Source organism: Ambystoma mexicanum, chromosome 9, assembly GCF_040938575.1.
Source record: "Ambystoma mexicanum isolate Mex_15411 chromosome 9, UKY_AmexF1_1, whole genome shotgun sequence".
Taxonomy (NCBI): domain Eukaryota; kingdom Metazoa; phylum Chordata; class Amphibia; order Caudata; family Ambystomatidae; genus Ambystoma; species Ambystoma mexicanum.
Window position 1 is genome coordinate 1,069,087,684 of NC_090931.1, and position 23,027 is coordinate 1,069,110,710.

The window sequence follows — 23,027 nt, forward strand, 5'->3', positions numbered from 1 at the left end:
TATGTTGAACAGATGCTCCTTAGATCTTATCTTATTAACTATCTAAGAACTTGTTAACCCTTAATGCAGACATTCAGGACATAAAGAAAGAGCTGGTTGATTCACTAGGAAAGGTTGAGTACGACGCCATCTTGACAGATATTAACACAAAACTTGAAGACTATAAATCAGAGCTTTAACAGAAGAAGGTTAAAAAATTAAAACGTGATACCTATGATTGCATTAATGATGAAGTTTACACATGGAGGGAGAGGTATGGCCCAATAGCACCCAAAAAGCTTTTCAAATATACATCGGACAACACCTCCAGCTCCGACTCAGAGGCCCAGAGAGACTCTGAAACACCAATAGAATAAACCACAGACAATCCAAACAAAACAACTGGTCCCTCAACACAAGTGCCTTCCGCTTCGGCTTTTTTAGGCGCTCGCCCAAAAGAACCCGCAGGGGGAGGAGGAAACCAAAGGAATAAACCTCAAACGAGACTACAGCTAAGGAAAACTTAGTCATAAATATATCTAAGAGGACATTGAGTAAGTCAGAAGAGGACACGCTTCAGAAAGGTCTTAGTTTCGTACCCACCTATGGAACCACTCTGTTCGAAGCAAAGATTGAACTTTACAAGTTTGTTAGAAAACTTAAGCTTAAGGTCTTCTTTGAAGAATTGGAAACTCAAGACAATTTGATCACGATTCCGGATTTCCAGGAATTCAGAGTTAAGAGCGGGTTTGCCCCACCCATTACAGTATCGTCTATTGATATCTTTCAAAAGCTAGTAACCCGTGACCTAGAACGAATTGGCTACAAAACTCCACCACACAAAAATCTCAAACCCCACGAGATGAGACTAATTAGGGATCTATATAGCGACAAGAACATAACTATGCGCTCTGCTGGCAAAGGGGGAGCGTTAGTCATCCAAAACTCGGTGGATTACGACACAGAATGCACTAGACAACTCCGAGATCGCACGATATATGCCACTCTGGACCACGACCCAACTCTCGCTATCAAGCAAAACTTAGAAAGTTTATTGGACAAAGCACTTGAACTAGAATGGATCAATGAGCATACACATAGGTTCCTGCTCAACAGCCATCCCAGAATCCCGAACTTTTACACATTACCAAAGATCCACAAAGATAGCACAAAACCACCAGGAAGACCAATAGTTGCAGGGATGGAAAGTATCAACCAACCGCTAGGTATCAACATTGAATTTTTCCTGCAACCTTTAATTCAAAAAACTTCTACATATACCCGTGATACTACTAATTTTCTGCAAAAACTTAACTCCATAACGTCTCAAGAGGATGATTTGATGTTTACCATTGATGTAAGAAGCTGGTACACTTCTATATCTCATGACTTGGGGATTGAATCAGTTGAATGGCTATTATTACAAACATCTGAAATCTGTGCACAGAAGGAATTCATACTAGCTCTTTTACAGTTCATTGCAGAGAATTCTTACTTTCAATACCGCAACCAGTTCTATTTACAAACATCAGGGACATTGATGGGGGCCACCATGGCACCCACATATGCCTGTTTTATGTACAAGTTTGAGACGGACAATGTATTGAATAAACAAGAATGGAACAAGGATATTCGTCTATGGACGCGCTACATTGATGATATTTTTGGAGTGTGGAAAGGCACTAGAGCATCCTTTGATGTCTTTTTTGAATACCTCAATAACATCGATCAGTACATCCAGTTCACGAGAGAGACCTCGTATGACACTATTACTTTCCTGGATGTCCTTGTCAAAAAAGAAATAACTGGCTACAGCACTTCTCTATTTCGCAAATCAACTGACCCCAATAACCTTCTACACCGCCTCAGCTTCCACCAACCCAGTCTGCTCAGAAACCTCCCATATAGCCAATTGCTATGAGTCAAAAAGATTGTAAGTGCCCCAGAGGACTGCATAGCACAACAATTGGAGATGAAAGAAAAATTTCTAGCACGCGGTTACAAGCAAGATGAACTCGACACAGCATCTGCAAGAGTTAGCACCTGGTCACGTGAGACTCTACTGTCTACTCAAAACCCTAAAAGCAAAAGAGAATTGCAGTCACCAGTATATGTATCCAAATTCTCCATTAAAAGCAATAAGATCAGGAAAACCATCAAAAAACACTGGGGGATCTTTAAAAACAATATCAGGGTACAAAATCTGTTCAGTGAATCACTGATGTTTGCCTATCAACGGAGTAGGAATCTCAGAGATGAATTGGTTCAAACAAGACCACCCCTTAAAGAACCAATGACTCAACGAACAGCCACATTTCCTTGTCTCCATTCCATCAATTGTAATTCAATCATTAAGGGCAATATCATTAATCATCCAAGAACAGGGAAGAAGATTACCCTTAAAACATTTGGAACCTGCGACAGCACCAACATTATCTATGGCATCAAATGCCCATGTGGAAAATTTTATTTAGGTCAATCCACAAGAACGGCCAAGACACGATGGAATGAACATCGGTCCTGCATTCGGAATGCAAACACCAACTCGGCTGTAGCACACCATTGGGCTGAAAATGGACATAATGTGACACAGATTAGATTTGTCATTTTGGAAGTACTAACGAAAAACAATCCACATTAAGATTTGGGCCAGCGGCTTAACCGCACAGAGACTTTCTGGATAGACAAACTGGGCAGCTTAGCGCCTAATGGACTCAATGAGGAAATCAATTATCACTGTTTTCTATGATCTTGTGTTATTCCTACTGTCATGATTGGTATGTTCCTAGATAACACTTTATACCGTTTTATCAGTGCCCATATATTGTGAACTTTGTATAAGCTCTACTATAATTCCTGGACTCTTAGTCTGGGACCAAAGGTGCCGTCACTCGATGATACCAATTACTGAAAGTATGCACACTGTTGTACAATATAGATACTATTTCTTATTCTATTTACCTCCTTACTCCATCGCTGCACATCCTGGACCTTGTGTCTAGGACCCAAGGTGCCGCCCTAGGATGACACCAATGGCAGCAAAGTTTATTGTCATTAGCATTACTCTTTACCTGTCTTTATTTAATTTGTCATTTTACTCTGTCAGTACAGCCTTCTTGCACCAGTATTTCATCTATTTCTACTATACTCTTTTTTCATTATTTGATCACTCTACAATTCCTCATTCATCCTCGTGAGGTCTAATAAATGTCTAGATTCATTTATTTCAAGCCCATCGGCCTGATTGCAGCATCTGTTATCGCCCACGCGCCCTTTGAGCCGCGATGCGGTCACGTGTCGTATTTAGGAAGCGTTGCCTCGGCAACACTCTGATGCGACAACGGCAGTCTGCTTCATGCCAGCTACAGGAGAACAGCTCCGCTCCCGCCCTAGGTACAGTAAGACTTCCCTCACCTTTTAAATAATCATGACTACGGATGAGAACCGCTTTCAACAACAGGTTTCTTCTGTTTCCAGCAATCGCATTGCAGGCTACTTTACTGCGCTGATTCCTGTCAGGCAGTTCGATTCGGTCATCACATGGCCGCTACACTTTAGTTCGCCACACTCAACATTCTACCTACCTGTCACAGGTAACTGGCTCTTTTTCTTTTTCATTTAACTGATAGTTACCTATATACAATAGTGACTCATTGGCCTTTCCATTTTTTCTTTTTTTCTACTCTTTCTTACTCATCTACTACTGCAACCTCAATTGAATGGTATGTTTTTAACTTTACCACGATGATGTATGACACCAATATGCAATCATGCACCGTTTTGAACTGTTTCCTTTGTTCATGAATATGTATGTATCATTTTTAGACTGGCCTGATGAAGGAAATTTATTTCTGAAATGCATTGGCAAATTCGGTCTGATTGATTAATTAATTGTGGCAAACTCTTCCTCACTAAGAAAATATTAGTGACCACTCATTTTTTTAGATCATTTTTTTGATATAAACTATTTTTTTGATATAAACTATTTTGAAAAACAACAGAACTTCTCGTTTATCTTTTTTAAATTTGAAGTATATTTTTGACTTTAAAGCTGAACTGTTAGTAATTTTGAAAAACCACAACCCAGGTTGGGTAACGTAGAGAGCAGCTGTGTGACTAGGTATTTTACTTGGTCTCTTGCTTCACGTGTATTTTTGAGTTTGGGTGTCTCCAAACTTGTCACAGCCAGCTCCTTTTCAAGTGTTTTGACATATATTGTTCGAAAAGTTTTTTTCGTGCACTAATTTTGAATACCAGAGACACGCGGATTTACTAGCAGTGGTGCCCACTCACTTCACTTCAAGAGAATTACTAAGAACAGTTATTTATGGGTGGAGTTTTTAAATGAATGGGACCTTAAAATGTTAAATGGAAATCTGCCAGGAGAAATCCCAGCTAAACCCTCCAGAATCCAGGCTAGGTCAATATCAGCACTAGATTATCTGTTTCTCTCTGCCCTCCTTTTTGAACAAAGAGCCACCTTGAATATCAGAGAACAGGGAGGGAGCGATCACCTTCGCCTAGAGCTTTCCTTCCCATCAATAACGCAATTAAAGAACAATCAGTGCCTCGATGCTAGGAAGAGAAGAGTCTGTCTACTCAAATATAAAGCAGGGGGATTAGCTCTTAGTGAGATGTTATCAGCTCTGCCCGAACATATTCAAAAAGAGAGCTGCTCCCCCTCAAGCTTTATGAAGTTTATTTGGCTGACTTGTCCACCAAAGACTAATAGCGGGGGACCAAAACAAGTACACAGACATGTATATGATGAGGAAACAATGGAAAAGAAAAAAGAACTTAAGAACATAAAACAGTAAAAAAAAAACAACATGGGGAATGAGGAGGATCGAAAGGCAGAAAAAAGATTCTTAAAAAACTCATAAAGAATGGTCACTGTCGAGGAACATAAAAAGACATCAACAGGACAGGGGACATATACTAGAGCTATTGGCCAAAAGGGACGCAAAGGGTTTTTGGTCCGTAGTAAATGAGCTGGAAGGTAAAAAAAACAAACTAACAATGTAATCTGGTTCCAGAGAAAGAATGGATTAATTATCTAACTTTAGCCTTTGGTAAGCCTGAAGAAACTGTCTGCCAATATAACACAGGCAGAATGGCATTTTACTTTCAATGAACCAGACATTGAAGATTTAATTTTGAAAGGGTCTACCTCGAAAGCGTCCGGACCAAATGGTCTGACCTATTAGGTACTGAGGAATAATTCTGGTCTGTGGGAAAAATTGCTCAATTGGCTCTTTAGAGAGATCTTGGCCAAGAAGCAGTTTCCACCCCCAATGCGAACTGCCACTGTCATCCCCTTGTTCAAGGGGGTGAAGGGGGGCGGGGCGATAGGGCGTTGGCATCGAACTACCGCCCTGTCGCCCTCTTGGATATTGACAGCAAGATTGTAATCAAAGTATTGTTGGGAGAAGTGGAAACCTGGGAAAGAAGAATAAGGGTATTATCTAAGTGTCAAACGGGTTTTAGGAGGGGGCTATCTACTGCAATAAATGGCATGGTGATAAATGTAATGAGTGAAAGGACGCAGTAGAAGGGCGAAGACCAACTGTATGGAGCCTGGGTTGATTTCTCCAGGGCCTTTGACCAGGTAGACAGGGAAAGGCACTGGGGGAAGTTAAGAGCAAAGGGTTTACCGGAAGGTCTGTTGGGGATGCTCATCGAGTTCCACAGAGAAAATGAGATTAGAGTGAGATTGGATGCAGAAGGGAACATGTCCGAACCGGTCAGAGTGAATTGGGGGGTTAGGCCGGGGTGTCTAGGGGCCCCCTTTTTCTTTAACATGTATACAGCAGACACAGGGGACTACCTAGCGCCGTTTGCATTGGCAAGTCCAGTGTTGAATGGGAAAAAAATCCACTGGCTTGCCTATGCGGATGACGTGGTGGTCCTGGATAGAACGGTCATTGGTCTACAACGTCTGTACAATGGGCTGCACCAGTATGCTGCTGAAAATGGGCTCTCTCGAAATCCAAGGTAATGGTCTTTAGGCAAAAAAACAAAAAAATCCCCTTCTCCAGTTGGTCAATAGGAGAGGAAGTAATAACAAGGGTGGAAGACCTGGTTTACTTGGGTTACAAAATCTATGCTCACCTGGCAATTTGCAAGGTAGAATTGGACATTGAATTGAAGATAAAACCCCTTGGAGCACAGATGAAGAAAATTCTGTGGAATTATGGGAAATTTTCAATCATCCCCGTACTGAAATTCTATCAGGCAAAAGTAATTCCAGTTCTGCTATATGGTCTTGAAGCAAAATCTCAGTTATGGAAAACCATGTGGCAGAAATGGGAAGGCCTACTGGTGAAACAGGCTTTTGGTCGCCAATGAGCCTGGCGATGGACAATCTTAGATTTGAGCTGGGTCTCAGAACCCTAAAATGCCAAGTTTGTTGGAAACTGATAACATTGCAACAGCGAATTGTCACAGCTCAGGACAATTCATTGTATACAGACATGAGGAAGCACGCAGAGGGGGCAGATCAAAACTTCTGGGCAAATTAAATCTAATGGTGAAAGAACTGCTCTCAGAGGCAGATATAGAGACCGAGTTGTTGCAAGACAACCCAACAAAAGCAAAAAGGAAATGGGAGGAAAGGGCTTGGATCCAGACTATTGAAAAAGTAAGACCAGGGTCTCACCTCAACCCCCTACAAAAAATTGACCGAAAGTTGGGTTTTCTAAGCAAATACTTGATCAAGTTTCCCGACTGGAGAATTAGGAGAACATTCTTAAGACTGAGATTGAATATATTACATACTGGCTAAGTGTTAGCAAAAAGAGGAATGGGGGAACTGGCCGTAAACCTTTGTTATATGTGTAAAAATCCAGAAAAATCAATCAAACATCTAATGATGGAGTGTGAAGGAACCAGATGGTCCAGACAATAATTCTTTGGCAAATTTGTATCTGAGAAAATACATTGGGCACAAAATCAATTATGGGAAATATTGATAGATGGTCAGTCTCAGCAGAATAGCGGTGATACAAATGCTTGAGAGCTGCAAGTTGGGGTTTTAAGCCCTCGGTAAGAAGGGTCAACTTGTTTTTTGGTAATCGGTAAAACATTTGACTCAAACATTTGGAAGGCTTAATTCCATCTAGCTCTACAATTTGTTTGGTTCATTATCTGTAGCTCCTCTCCTCCTTTCCCCTTCTTTCTTTTATCTTCTGTTCCCTCCTCCTCATCTCATCTTTTGTTGGTTTTTTTTAAGAATCTTAATTGGCTACTTCAAAAGAAAAGTATATTTGTTTCAATTATATTTTAATGTGCTGGAATCCTTTCATTGTTATTTAACTTGAATTGATTTAAAATTGTTTATGTTTTTATATGTGTTTTGTGGTAAGGCGAACTTGTTGATTGTGAAAGGTTATCTTATAACCATATACAATAAAACATTTTTTTTTAAAAAAAGGTTGTCCAACTCCAGGCCTCAAGGGACGGAAACATGTCAGGTTTTGCAGGATATGCAAATTAACAAGGTGGGGGGGTCATGGGAGTCCCTCTGCATTAATATTCAAGAAATAAATGTGCATACAGTGATTCTAAATGTATGTATCCTAAAAACCTGTCAGGAGTACAACCTCAAGGCCTGTAGTTGGACAATCCTGATCTAATTTGTTAAATATGGATGGGCGATCAAGCATTACCAATAAAGTGTGATCCCCAGCATCAGTTTAGGACAAATAACACCCAAGTGCCGGGATTATGGCAGAAATCTCAGATATGTACACAACAACCTATGAGTTTCCAAGAATTGCAGATATTGCACAGTGACAACTTGTTCCAGAACTCCAGGAGCCCTAGTGGACCAGCAATGGGACAATAGTTGGCCAAAACAAAAGGTTCAAGAGAAGGTGTTTTCAACAATGAGTTAACAACTGACTCTTCCTTCAAGGACTGGCTAACAATTCTGCATGAGAACTAGCTACATGTGGAGGGAAGGCATCCTGTGGTCTTCAGGTAGGCCTTAAGCACATGAATGATTTTTTCGGAAGAATTAACTTAACATAAAAAAAGGATGCAAGGCTGCAGGGGATACCATGGCAGTCTATGCTAGATTTACGACAAGCAATCTCTTGAAGAGCACGTGCAATTAAAGCCTCTGCATGTGCAAGAGATATAGGAAGCAAAGACTGACCACGTGTGGGATTTAGAAAAGAATCCATGAATTGAAATAATTCCTAATCTTTAGTTATAGCTTTTACATCTTTAGGTGTAGAAAAGATGTTAGTATTCAAATATAGCTATTTTGTAGGTCTTTTTGGTTTACCTCAATTAAGATCAGAGTTTCAGCAGATTTAGATTTTCTCCAAGTCTTTTCTGACTTATGGAGTAAGCTCCTGTGTTCTTTACAAGAGGCGGAGCTGCAAGGACATTTTCTTTTACCCCCATTAACCTATTGAGGAGCTAAAAGATCACAGATTCTGGAACGCATTTTGAAGTGTACTGGGGAAGAGAACACAAGAGATTCTTATCAATAATCAGACATTCAGATAGGCAGGTCTTAAAATGAGCAGACGGGGTTTCCCCCCCTGATTTCGGCTTACTCCCATTAAGGGTGCTGCTCTAGAACTACTAATGAAGCAGAACATTGTTTTTAAACTTTCTGGTAAAATAGTTGGTCCAAGGTACCTAACACGTAATATCTAAACTAACAGGAGGATAGCTTAGCGGCAACGTGTGTGCCTTGGAAGCAAGACGACACGAAGCAACACAGGTTCGATCCCGGGTCCACGTTTAGAAACCTCTGGCTCTGGGTGTTTAATCGCGTTATAAATACGCAACAAAAAAATAAAAAAGAACAATTCCTGTAACAGCACCTCGATGCCCACGGACTGTGTGAGCGCTTTAAAAATGCAAAATAAATAACATAAGAAATAAATAAGAATATCTCTAAAAAGCATGTGATGTAAACCAAGGCCCTTCACATTTAATGACGCGTTTGCTTAGGCTATGGAGATCGGTTTGCATCTGAATTTTCAGCGCAGTTGGTACAAAGGTTCAAATCGCCGAAAAACAAAGAGTGCTTAAACGTAAGAGCTGGATGTGTTCAAAACTGGTCCTAATCTTCCAAGAAACAGTTGGGCAATCCAGGTTGTCAAAGTAAAATTCTAGTTAAAATATTGTTAGGAAAAAGGTTAAAAAATAAATAAATCAGCACTCGGTCCTGTCCCAAGAATCATAATTGGGAAGAGCAATATTAAAATTATTTCTGAAAATTCTAGCAAACCCCCCCCCCCTTTTTAGTGCTGTATTTCACTCATTCAATTAAATAACTTGGAGGGACTAGAGAAGAAAACATTTGTATACTATACAAGCCAACACACATGGCTACAGCCCGCTCGCTGTACCACAGGCCGGGGACTCCCTTTTAATTTCCCTCACATGCCGCACTCTGCAGCGCTCGCAGCCCCAACCCCCTCCCGCTTCCTGGTTCCTCCGTGTGTCCACCTTACCTCACTCCTGATTGGGCCTTAGCCTTACTTAGTACCTCCACCCAGGGCAGCCCCACTGCCCGTACAGCCCCTGCGGTGAAGGGCCCGAAGGCAAAGGGCAGCTCCTGTGGAAGCAGCTCCAGATCGTGATTGCCAATGATCACTGGGGGAAGCAGGAAGCCTGCACCCGTCAACCAGCAGCGACTGAAAAGTTAAGGGTGGTTCGGACAAGGGCATCAGCCATCACTGCACCCAACTAAACAGACCCACCTCTCTTATTTCTCTACCAACCAAAGATTATAGTCGGATGCATATACAACCATATGACAACCACACCTCTCATATAGACCCACTGTGTTAGTTTCCCACATACATTCAAATTGTGTTGCTTAGACATCTCTCACATCTAGGTGAACTGTGGTAGTTAGCAATATTTTACATCTAGGCGAACTGTGTTAGTTAGCAATATTTTACATCTATAAAGGTGTTACTGCATTTACTGTTGTACATTAACCAATGTGCCCCCGTATTGGGCAATTTCTTCCTCTATCCAGGGGCCCAAATTCTACTGCATTTACTATTCTACATTTACTGTTGTCCCCCCATTTTAGGCCTTTCTCCCTCTAACCAGGTATCCCAAATCTCGCTGTTACTGCATTTACTGCCCTACACTTAATGTTGTGACCTCATATTAGGCCATTTCTGGGCCTTCCTCCCACTAGCCAGGTGTTTCAATCCTAGATGTTACTGCATTCCTGCTGCACCTCACTTTAGGTGTCTGCACCTCTACACAGACATCCAGCATCTAGGTGTTTCTACTTCAGCTGCTCTGAACCATTTTAGGTCCAGATATCCAAGATCTGAGGGTTACAAAATTACTGGTGTACACCCATTCTAGACCCCTCCCCTTTTACTATCCAGGTGCCCCAAATCTTGGTCCAACTAGATCCAAGATAAGCACACTGCAATCAGCCATATCTGGCATCAAGAACAACCGTTCTTGTACGCTATACCTGGCATTGCTGCTGTACCCTTATTGTGAGCTTGTATCCCCTTGCTAGGCAACCAAAATCTAGGTGCTACCACTTTCTGTACTCTGCACTAAATTAGGGACTCTCTCCCACCTGGTAAGTTTCCCTTCTGCACCACAGAACGTGTCACCTTTCTTTGTTTTGGGTCTTCTTCTAGAAGCTGACTGGGACCATTTGCAAGGCGGCCATATCACGACTCGGAAAAGTGACCTCTGCACCCGCAATCCCTGGGCCTTCCTTACCCGAACGAAGCACAGAAGATCGTGTCCTCGGCGGATTCTGGAAGACCTGCAGTGGTATCTGGAAGAGTCAGAGTCAGGGGGGTAAGTAAACATACCCGTTTCTCCTATAAGTTAACATTGGGCGTATAATCCTTGTCCCTAACTTCCTGTGGCCTGGACTATGATCATCGAACATGGGATAAGGATCCTGTCCTAGTTCATAGGATAGAGGGTAGGACTCACCTATATTCGGGTAAATACTTATCTAACTTTTAAAAACCTGATAAAGCACTACCACAGCCCACTGCACCAAAAGCAATACATTGAAACTTGTGACCTTTGGGCGCACGGCCCCGTTACCATTTTAGGGTTGAACTTCATAAAATAGAGGGAAGTGTACGTGCTTTAGTCAAACCATTTTTCCTTGCATTTGAGTGCTCACCTGTTGAACACTGGTAACTAATTAATATGCATCTTTTATTCTCCTATTGGTGACTGTGTATATATGTTGTATATGGTTTTTGTTAGGGAGAATTCTCTTATAAGGCTAATTTCTCAAACCTAGTGAGTCCCCCAGCAGCTCTGCTGGATTTTTTGGGGTTTGTTTTTTTCTCCTGCTAAGAGTGAGACTCTTTTCCTCCCACTATTAGGCATGATTTGAGGTATGTCTTTTACTTTTTGTGTGCTTATGGGGTTTTTTACTCCAGAGGATATCATCTGTGTTTGTGTATGTGTTACACAGCACCCTCAGTGCAGTAACACAGGGGTGTCATAGTGACCCCCAAACATCGACTCCATACCCTGGGACTGACTACTGTCTCCCAGGGCATGTAAAGTCACCATTGACTTTACTAGTCCAAAATTGTGAACAGAACCACTACTGGAAGGGGTTAATTCGATTACCCCTGGGTCTGTTTCCAAGGGTGCACTGTCCAGTCCACCCTTGTCGAGTTTCTGGCTGGTGGCAGTGGTTACCACGCAAAATATTCCACCGGAATATTTCCTATGGGATTTTCCCATTGATTTTAAACGCACCACTTTTTGGTGCAATGTTAAAGATACCGCTGGTTTATTTATTTAATATTAAATCGCCGGTTGGGTCTTTTTGCCAGAACTCTTTTCTAAAATGGCGTTCCTGTCCGTCTCTGTAACTCCAACCAAGGTCGTGCCCTTTGTTCCACTTTTTGCATGCTTCTCCACAGAAGCCCTCCAACTGGTACCACTCTGTCTGGGTTCCACAGGATGTGTAGGTGGGGGAATTGGCACCCTGGATTGCGTTGCCTTAGCAACCCAAGTCGCACTCTGTTCTGATTGGCCCAGTGGTGAGCCGCCCGGCTCACCACTTAGCATGTTTGAGTGACAGCTAGGCTGTTGAATGGGGTTTTTTTCTGCATAAAAGCAGGGCTTTTGGGACTGGAACTTCAGAAGTCGCCACAGGACCTAAGAAATCCAAAGAGGGGAGAAGCTGAGCCATCTGCAACAACGACACCACCGGTGGAGCCCTGCTGCAATGACCTCACCACTTTCCCGACAAGAGAAGATCTTCTGCTGAAAGAGTCTTCTTCCTCTGAGCTGGTGGGATCAGCCAGTTCGCCATTTCGCCTTCCAGGACGTCTCTTGGTAAAAACGCCCGTGCCAAGCACCCTGGCGGCCGGATAGCCAAGCTGCACCACTGTGACCGCGAATACCAGGAACGCACCTTTTCACCAACAAACTCCGCGGCTGGTTTCTTCTCTGGGCAGAGCAACGACTCCAAGTTTCCTCCTCGACGAGATCCTCTCTTCCCCTGGTCGAAACCACAAACTGCACCCGCTGCCAGGAACAACTGCCACCGCTGGAGCTTCCTCAACTTTAAAGATACTGTGTTCCACCTGGCCTCCCTTTCTTCAGTTTGCCCAAGGTGACCCTTAAATCCTTGGCTTTCCAACTGGGTTGGCCCCCAGACCTTCTAACTTTATCTTTTGAACCACCCCAACTTCTTTTGAACATTTCTACAAAGACTTGAATGCATTGCTAAACCGTGTGATCTTGGGCACATTTCGCCTTGCCCCCTTCAAAGTGGGCCTGGCCAATGAACTTTTGCTCTACAGTATACCCTGCCTTCATTAATTTGATTTTGTCTCTTAAAAGTGTTGGGAACTTTTTTTTTATGACCTGCCTTTTTCTCTCCCTTTAACCTAATTATTGGAGTGCCATCTGAGTTACGCGCTCACCTCTGTTTTGACAAAAAGTGGTGTTTTAACTTAGACTTGTCTAGTAATTGCTACGGGAGGTGTAAATACTTTTCTGATTGTGTTGGAACTTGCTTTTGATTAATAGTGCTAGTGTATTTTCTAAAGTGTGTGTTAAATAAATAATTATATACTTTTGATACAAAGCTCTGGTCAGTGTTTGCTTGTTCTTCTGTGTTTTGGGCCCTATTGTGTATCCTCTGTATACTGCCCAACTCTTCTTGAGAGAAGTCTGACTGCTCAGCCACAGCTACCAGGTAAATCTGGGTGGTACAGACTGCTACCAATTGGGTTTACTGCTTACTCCTGTAGACTTAATCTTCTTGCAGTGGTCCCCAAGGGAACTGCACAGGATTCTGCCTAACAGTTTTGGTTGACAATACTCACACACTAGGCATATACAAAATCACAGGTATCTAAAGCCCAAATAGTTACTGTATTTTTATATACTAATTTGAATTATTAAGTGTTGCTCTGTGTGGACTCATTGCAGCACTAGACCACGCTCACACTTTTCCTGAGACTAAGCCTCGACTACTCACTCACCTAGCTTGATTGGGTTTTGGCTATCCTCTCAATGTGTTCCCTGTTTACCATAAATAGGGTGGTCTGCCAAAATCTTCCCCCCATGGCTGAGTTTGGAAATCCATTTTAGTGATCTAGATGACAATATATTCTGTGGGCAAACATTGCTTTTCAATTCTGCTCTGGTAGACATTAATGATACATTTGAATGTTTTCTTTTATTACTGTACCCAATTTAGCGCCTTTTTTAAGCAGCGCAACGACCACTGATGTATTTCGACATCCAATCGCTCTGTCCAAAGGACGCATCCCACTGTAGTCAACATGCTCTATCATCGCACCTTTCTCCACCAAGTATTGCACCTAGAAATACAAAAAGAAGTTTCTCAAAAACATAATTTAGTAATACAAAGCAGATTTTGTGAAACATAATGCAACATTTAAAATCGTGCTACACCTGCAATGTTTATTTTGTATCATCTGCTTATTATTTTTTTCTTAATAAAAAGGTTTATTGGTTGCACTTAAAAAGAAAAATTAAGTAAATTAACCATTTACATAAAACTCCATGTCCATTTTCAAAACATCACAAAAGCACACATTTTTTGGGGCTGTTCATCAATAAACATCACAATTTCCAAATAATTCTAAAACATTAGTGGTTTCAGTTAGTTGTTTTCTAGAAATGTCTGTTCATTTGATTCTTACGGCGGTCTATCCCACGCATCTTGGATCATTCAGTAATTTCAGGCTGCTTTAAAATGACTTCTGTGAACTGGAGAACAGCTAAAGATAAACTTACTTTCTCCCCCATCAAGACCCATTGCCACAACTGCGATCTAAAGGTGTTATCCGATGGATATAGTTAGCTTGTATATAATCAGTGTGCAGATGGTTAAGGGTTCTACAAGCAGTCACAAGATGGCAAAGGGTTTCAGTTTCACCTTGTAAACCACATAATCTACAAAATGATTTATCAAGCGTTATTTGTTTCCTGGCTAATTTCACTTCTCCTGTGGCCAGTATGTTTAAACGCAATCTCATCATAATATCCCTATAATGATAAGAGGGAAATTGTGTTAGGTACCGTGGTGGTTTATTTAAACCCTTTTGTTCTAATTCTAGACAAGGTCTTATTGTGTCTAGATTTCTTTTCCGTATGGTTTCAATCCAATCACTTTCTTGGAGTTTGGTTTTGCTCTTAGTGGGATTCGTGATTAACTCCTCTCTCTCCACCATAAATCTGGCTAGGATATTTCCAATCCTTTCCGACCAAATTTCAAGTGAGTGATTGGTAAGTATATCTGCTGAGGTAAAGATTTCAAACAGAGTACCTCTTTCTGCCATCTTACATTTTCTGTAGAATAGTATGGATTTCCAAAGGGCAATTGACTCAAGGGATTGCAGCCTGAGTTTATGTCTGATGGTTGCAATTGCCAGAGAATTGGGTAATCTGAGGATCTTGCGCCAGAATAGACCTTCTAGTAAGGCCCACACTTTCCATGATAGACTGAGCATTCCCTCTGAGCAATAGGTCAAAATAGACACTATCTTTTGGCGATAGAAGGCCAGCAGAGGAGCAAGGGAGAATTTGCAATATGTATGCAGAATTTTTTAACCTTGGGCCGTTAACTACATAGTTTTGGCACGGATTGAGAGACAGTGGACACGGTCATCAATGTTTTTATTAATAACTACGCCCAGATACACTGTAGTCTGTAACACTTATTTTTTTTCACTTCAAACCCACCACACTTGTTTTGCCGTCATCTTATGCGCAGACGACATACTCAGGGACTTTTGATTTATTGACCTTAATTTTCACTCTTTGTGGCTTAGATAATCTATGAAGCATTTGATTCGACTCTGTAAGCCTACTTGCATGTAATCCATGAATATAATGTCAGCATAAATGACCCAGGGAGTTTGTACTCCATTAAGCTTAGGTGGAAAAGCTCTCACTTCATTCTGTGAATCGCCCAGATCGGAATTGTACAGGCTAAACAAAAACAAGACCAAAGCACAACCCTGCTTTAGTCCTCGATGAGTCCGGATTTTCTCAGATAAGGCCCCTGTAGAGGTGATTCTTATCTGTACTGATGTGTCTGAATACAGATAGCGAGTGTTTTGCCACACAATGAATTGCGCCACACAAAAGTTTCAGAGTGGTGCAAATTTCTTTATATTTAGTGAATTGAAGCCCTCCGGTTTACACGTGTTTCGGCTGCTCAAGATACTTTTTCAAAACAGACAATTTGGGCAATAAAACAGATCATTCGTATTCATGTTCATGTACTTGCTCTAATTACAGGTTTGCATGACATTGATGTTAAACACATTTGGTGTATTGACCAAAAAGAGGGCATTAGTGATGAGGGGTTGAATGTGTATTATACCATAGTGTTCAATTTAAACAATCAACAAATAGTTCAAACACAAAATCATCCCACAATTAATAAATTCAATGAAAAGTGAATAATAAAAAATAAATACATACGTAGAAATAGACAAACAGGAGACAAAAAGAAAAAGAAATGAAAAAGATTTTTTAGAATGGAGTTCCCATCTACATGGTACTTGTAAAGAATTAATTCTTTGCTACATTTCCTTAAGTCCCAATCTTTGCCCCATTTGAACTTAATATTACATTGTGAACCATACACTAGTGATATGGGGCAGATATCATGCTTGTATTGTAGATATAGAGCCTCTCACATCTGACATTAGTACTATCTTTCCATGTTGCATAGTTAAACACAATTGTTAAAATCACATTTAGTCACCTAAAAATAAAAGGATATGTTTGTCTTACCCATTTTCTTTCACAAGTTAATTCCTGGGTAAATCCCTATGATCAAAAATACGGTGGGTTTTCGAGTTACTAAGGTAATTCACAATAATGCTTGAGTTTTAAAGGTTACAATGTCAAATATTCTCTCCTGTGCAATCTATTTTATTATCACGTCCCGCTTGTATCTACCCGATATACTTGAAAGAATGTCCAAGTCATAAGTATATATACTATTACTTTAGAGTAGCTCTTTTATAAAGGTTTTGCCCTGCAAATTAGAAATTGCATTTTATTCACTTCACACGTTCTTATTTATGCTGCGCATATCCCCTTGTTAGATATGGTACAATCTAGGCAGCACAGTATCTATATGCATTCGCTATGTGAATCTAGTGATTCTAAAAGTCTGTGCGAATTTGCGCGTTGCACAGCGGATGTAAAAAAATGTGTCTCCATTCTCCCAGGCTAACCTTACCTTGTAACTCCTCGTATCCACATTACTTGCGTCGGCTCTGCACATCACTGCGCCGCCGCGTTGATCTCCTGTGTTTTCTATACCATTGCCATAGTTGCAACTGTAGTCCCTTCTCTCTTTCTGCTCACATTTTGATGGCTGCCATATTGGAATGGTGAAAGCTGACATACATACAGTATTGTCCCCATAGCATGAACCACAAATGCAATGTGTACATATTAATGGGCCTTTTTGGTATTAATGATTTCAGTTTAAAACAACAATATTTAAGGTAGTGCGTTTGTACATTAAGTCTATTCAGTCAAATGCGTTTTTCTTTCCATGAAGCTCTGAACGCTTACCTCCGCTATTTTTCATTCATTTGTAGGTATACATTTCTATTTCCTCACTCAACATTCAAAATATATTAAATTTCTATTGCCAGATGTAAAATGCTCTAAACTACATCAAACTTGGATTTAATTTAGTGCGCCAGGCATAGAACCCCAATACTTGTCTTAAGTGACAGTTTGAAAAATTCAGCTTCCCAATTACCAATAACTGTATTTATGTTACAATACTCATTTTAGTCTTCATATTTACATTTATCCAGGTTTCCAAATATGTGCAGTTTTGCCCTCCCCCGATTTTTCCAGAGCATCACAGTTTATTGCCTATAACTTCACTTGTTGTCCTGTGTGAAGCCCATAATCACAAATGATGTATACCCTTTTAGGAAAACATTCATAAGAAATACCCCATCTCACTTTCCTGATTCAGACCAAATTCTATTGATATGAATTTGCAAATAAGTCTTGCTTCCGTCTGCCTCCGTTTTTCTTCAAGATTTCCTCCTCTTCTTCCTAGTTTTACCTTCTGTAATCCAATACATTTCAGTTCCTTTTTGTCATCCATCTGGTGTTTGAGCTGCCAATGATGTGCCAATGGTAATGAGACATCCTGGCTTCCGATCGTTGAAAAATGCTCCCGTATACGTATTCTGACTTCCCTAATCATGCTTCCAATATATATCATTTTGCATGGACATAGTATTGCATATACTGTATATTTAGACCGACAATTGATATTCTCTTTGATCTTCATGCTGGTTCCTCTTGAGTCCACAAAGATACTTGTTGCCTCATGTGCGAATTGGCACATGGTACATATTCCACATTTGCAAAAACCTGACACACTTGTGTCCAGCCAGGTTCTAGTTGGTTCAAGGTTCATATCTGGTAGCAGTGAAGGGCTTAGGGCCATTTTCAGCATTTTCGCTATGTCACTGATGTATCCCATTATGTGGGTGTCTAATTGCAATAAATGCAAATTTGTATTTAGAGTTTTCCTTTTTACTGTACGTAGTCATAAAATTTATTTCCTTGGAGTCATTTCCATCAGTCCACAAGCAGGGCTTCCATCAAGATGGATTTGTCGGACGTCTCTCTTCTTGCAAGATCGCAAAGATGGTTCTGCCAGACTGCGGATGATTCTGCCTCTTTGTTGATGCGTTCCTCCACTTTTGTTGTCATGCTTTCTAGGGCATTCAGTTTAGGAAGCATAGTTGCTATCAGAGCTCCCTAATCTCGAATGGTTTCATTAAGTGTTTTGTATAGTTGGGTAAATGGCGTTAGTGTGATTGCTAGGGACTCCATGATTAACCTTTGTAGGTCCATCATATCAACATTTGGTTGTTTGTCTTGGCTCAATGTGCTTTAATTTCCCCACACCGAATCCTCTTGACTTTCTTCATAACAGTCTGCTGTTACGTTACTGGAGGACTTTCTGTGGGGGGCTTGCAAATGGATGCTTTGGGAAGGCTGGCTTAGGAGAAGCAAGGGGAGTTCCGATTCTCCACTTCCCATGACATCGTCCTCCACATCAAATTCGCTCTATGTCCTTTGATGAACGTCATCAAAGCTGGCTTGCAAGGGTGGCAGATTTGAATCCTCATAAGACATGTTGGCTTCCAGTGTTGACAATCTGTCTTGAATCGAGGCCAAGCTTAGCAGTTTCTTTTTTGACATTTTTCCCGTTAATTCCGAAAGATCCTTGGCAAGTTGTGCTGCAATATCAGACATTTTTTGGGAAGCCATTGCTTGACAAGAGGAGTTAGATTCTGAGAGGTGCACCTCTATATTGTGATCCAACTCCACTGTATTGTTCATTGGGGATTTCTGTGATGTTCTCACAAGGCCACTTGGAGATGGGGCCAGGTTAGCAGCTTGAATTGCTGACCCGCTCTTATGTATCGGTGACAGCGCAGATCTTTGTTTGATGCATTCTACTTCTGCAATTCGTTTTTTGGATGTACTATGTACTCTGGCACTTTTCACGGTACCCACTTCCCCAACAGTGCCTTCAAGGTGTTTGCGATGACTAGCACTGCTATCATGATTGGTGCATGTTAGCAGGTTGGGAGCAGATGTAACTTCGGGAACCATATTCATGTTTTGTATTCCTACTTTGACTAATTGCCAAGTTCTCATGATTTTAAGAAGGTAATTCCTTTTAAAAGGATGTCGTAGTGACCCTTAGGAAATGGACCAGCAGTTTTCTCAAGAATAGACTTGGATTCTGAGCAGCCCTATCACTGTGATAAAGGCTTTGTCTCACAACTGAGCTAAAATAGAATTGTGACGAGGGTCCTTGTCAGGCTCACACTATTGATTTATACCACGTGCTATTCCAGACTCGAGTGAAGAGAGGAGAGGCAATCAGTAGCAGTAATCGCATGTGCACACGAGTTAAATTGTCTATAGATTGGTAATTTTGGTTTAAATATTTGGGATTGGTGAAATAACATTGTATATCACATTGTATTGCTAAAAATATCAATTTATCATATAAAATATACCTTGTTTATTTTTTGAAAATATTTGAGGAGAATCATTTGCAGAGAATACCAGAATTACATATTATTAACTAAAACAAAAAAAGGAATCAAAAAGTTGATTGGATTACAATACCAATAGGTGTTCAGGGGACATGAGTGTTTCGCAAGTGTGTGGATACCGGAGGTATTTAGGGAGAGAACATTGGATGTAGCGCAGTCCCAGGCCCCAGAAAACATTGTGGATGCAGAGGGTCTTGAATTTGATCCTTGCAGCCACCGGGAGCCAGTGGAGAGATTTGAGGGCTGGAGAGATACAGTCCCTGGGTTTGAGGCCAAGGATAAGTCTTGCAATCCTATTCTGGATTAGTTGAAGGGGGCGGATCGAGGAAAGAGGCAGATTGAGGAAGAGACTGTTGCAGTTATCCAGCCAGGAGAGAACCAGAGCTCTGGAGACATTGAGTTTCTGTGGTAAGGTGAGGAAAGGGAGAAAGCCTCCGAGGAGGTGAAGCTGAAAGTGGGCCTTCTTGGCAAGGTCAGCGATGTGAGGTGAGAAAGAGGAGTCGAAGATAACACCCACATCTTTAGCCTCACACGAGGGGGAGGGGGCCCAAGGAGGGAGGCCAGAGAGGAGGAGGGAAGGAGGGGGCAGGAGTCCCAATGAGAAGGATCTCAGCCTTACTGTTATTAATGCAGAGATCGTTAGCAGCACACCATGCCCGGATAGCAGACAATCGGGAATGAGAGAGGAAGGAGACAAGGAGAGGAGGGAAGCTTAAAGGAGAGCAGTGTTTCATCGGTGTAACACTGCAAGTGAGGAGAGAAGGTCAAGCAGACTCCAGCACTGCCTCGCAGGTCAAGCCGACTCCAGCACTGCCACCTACTTTCTCGGTCATCCGACCCATGTAGCGTGTGTCAGTTGAGGCTGTTACCGCAATTTTCTCTCCTCCACTTGCACCTTTGGCTGACTCACACCCTGACACAGTCCTCTCTAACCTTCATCTCTCTATCTCTAACACTCTGGATTGTCCTTGCTCCTGTCATGAGAATCCACTTGAAGCCCAAATCCCAGTGCAACTCTTGGTACGATTCCGACCTTGCCGCCCTTAAATGCAAGTGGAGGGTGGCGGAGAGGAAGTTGAGGGCCTCGGCGCACCCCCTGACAAACTGGCCTGCTACCTGCTCCAAAGTGTTCCTTCCCAGGCCCTCTGCACGGCCTTGGCCTCTCAATTCACTAAAACTCAGGACATCCTGTCCACCCTCTCTTCCTGTACCTCCCCTTCCTCCTCTGCCACTTCTGGCCCATCTAAAGCCGTCTCTCCTCCTCCTTTCCCCTGTTCACCCCTGACTATGTTTCTAGACAAGTCTGATCTATTAAAGTCTCATCAAATCAGGTTCTCCCCAGCTCATCCAGAACTATCAAGGACCACATCAACACCCTTGCTCCAGCCTTGGCAAATTCCTGCACTCACTCCATTGACAGTGGAACTTTCCACTCCCCCTTAAGCACTCTCTTGTGAGCCCCTTTCTAAAGAAGCCCTCGACTGATCCTTCCTGTCTGGCTAACTATCACCCGATGTCCATCACTTCTTTCCTGGGCAATACATACTGAATCTGTTGATTGCCTCCATGACCACCAGTCTGGCCTTCAGAGCTGCCAGAAGCACGGAAACTGCTCTCCCTAACACCCGGAAAGACTTGCTCTCCAATCTTGACTCTAATCTCCCTTCTGTCCTCATTCTCCTTGAGCTATCCTCTGCATTTGACACAGTCAACCATGCCATCCTGCTCAATCGTTTATGGGACAACCTTGGTATTACTGATCAGGCCCTGGCCTGGTTGACTTTCTTTCTCACCGACCATCCCTCTTTGGTCCAACTGGGGTCTTTCCCATCTTCTATCCCTCTCTGTACATGTGGTGTTCCCCAGGGATCTAACCTCTCTCCCTGGCTCTTCAACCACTACCTGTCACCTCTTGACCACACCATACTGTCTGGCCGCAATTCAGGAATGGTGTGCCGCCAATGATCTCTGCCTTAATGCCAGTAAGACTGAGATCTGCCTCTTTGGGACACCAGCTCCCTCCTTTAACCCTCTCTGGGTCCCCACTCTTCGCCTTCTTCCTGCTCCTTCCTGTAAGGCAAAGAACCTTGGTGTCATCTTCGACTCCACCCTCTCCTTCTCTTCTCACATCTCTGATGTCTCAAAGAAGTCAAACTATCAGGCTGCACCTCGTCAGAGGTATTCTTCCTTTTCTCACTTTCCCCCAGAAGCTCACTGTCTCCAGAGCTCTGGTCCTCTCCAGGCTGGACTATTGCAACAGCCTCTTTCTAAATCTTCCTGACTCTACTCTTCGACCTTTACATATTATCCAGAACAGACCTACGAGACTTGTACTTGGCCTCAAGCCCAGGGATCGTACCTCTTCAACTCTGAAATCTCTTCACTGGCTCCCCGTGGCTGGAAGGATCAACTTCAAGACCCTCTGCATTGTCCACAAAGCTTTCTGGGGCCGATTTACCTCCAACTTTCTCTATCAAAACATCTTCCTTCTCGAGTTCTCCGATCATCCACCTCCAACTGTCTGAGGGTCAGACGCTTCTCCAAGCAGAGTGTTGGGTGCAGATCTATCTCCTCGGCTGGGGCCTCCCTTAGAAACAGCCTCCCTGCCTCTCTCAAACTTAAGCAGAACCACCTCCGGTTCCGGAACCAACTCAAAACCTTCCTTTTTGCTTCTGCTTTCTCTCTTCCTCTCCCCTGCTGATGCACCCGACTGCTCCGCACACGTATCACCTGGTCACCCTCTGAACTCGGACCAAGGCTCCTGCATGTCCAGTGCCCACGAATTGCCTGCGGGGTCCCCAGCACTTAAGGGTCACCTGCAACCCTACAGTCCCTTCTCTCTGCACTTATGAGCCACCCGCTGGCTGCACTTAAGAGTTTACTGCACTTCCCCCTTCCCCTCCCCCCTGGCACTTCTCCCCTTCTCTCTTCCCCGCGCTTGTGCGATATGAATGACACAAGGCCTAGTAAGATAGTTTTGTCCTCCCTTGTCTCCCCCTCCTTGTCTTGTCATGCCTAGAAACACTTGTGAACAGGCACATTATAAATGCCAAATCATATCAAGGTGGAGTATCAAGTGGGCAAGAGGGGCAAGGTCAGTCTTGAAAAGCCACGGAGAGAGGATAGAGCCCTGAGGGATGCCGCAAATAGAGGGTGAGGTGGAGGAGAGGAGAGGACCCAGTTGAACCTGGGAGGGTCGATCAGATAAGGAGGTCAACCAATCCAGTGCAAGGAGGAGATTAGGAGGGATGGAGAGAGGGGGCCCAAGGAAGGCCTGAGAGAAGGTGGCGGTGGGGTTAGGGGAGTAGAAGAGAGCGAGGAAAGGATGTCCTGAGTTTTGGTTGTGAAATGGGAGGCCATTGCTGTGCAGAGGGCCTGGGATGGAAGAGGAGAAGGGGAGACTGCAGTAGGATTGGCAAGTTCCTTACAGATTTTGAAAAGTTC

General features: G+C 42.6%; 1 protein-coding gene across 4 annotated transcripts in view; it reads right to left on the reverse strand.

Annotated features, from left to right (window-relative positions):
* The window catches only part of TANC1 (tetratricopeptide repeat, ankyrin repeat and coiled-coil containing 1), a 2,406,012-nt gene that overhangs the window by 146,782 nt on the left and 2,236,203 nt on the right, over window positions 1-23,027 (reverse strand). For all 4 annotated transcript variants that reach the window (XM_069616378.1, XM_069616375.1, XM_069616376.1 and 1 more), the window contains one exon: window positions 13,673-13,805. In XM_069616378.1, the coding sequence (XP_069472479.1) occupies window positions 13,673-13,805 (133 nt within the window). The remainder of the gene's footprint in view (window positions 1-13,672; window positions 13,806-23,027) is intronic.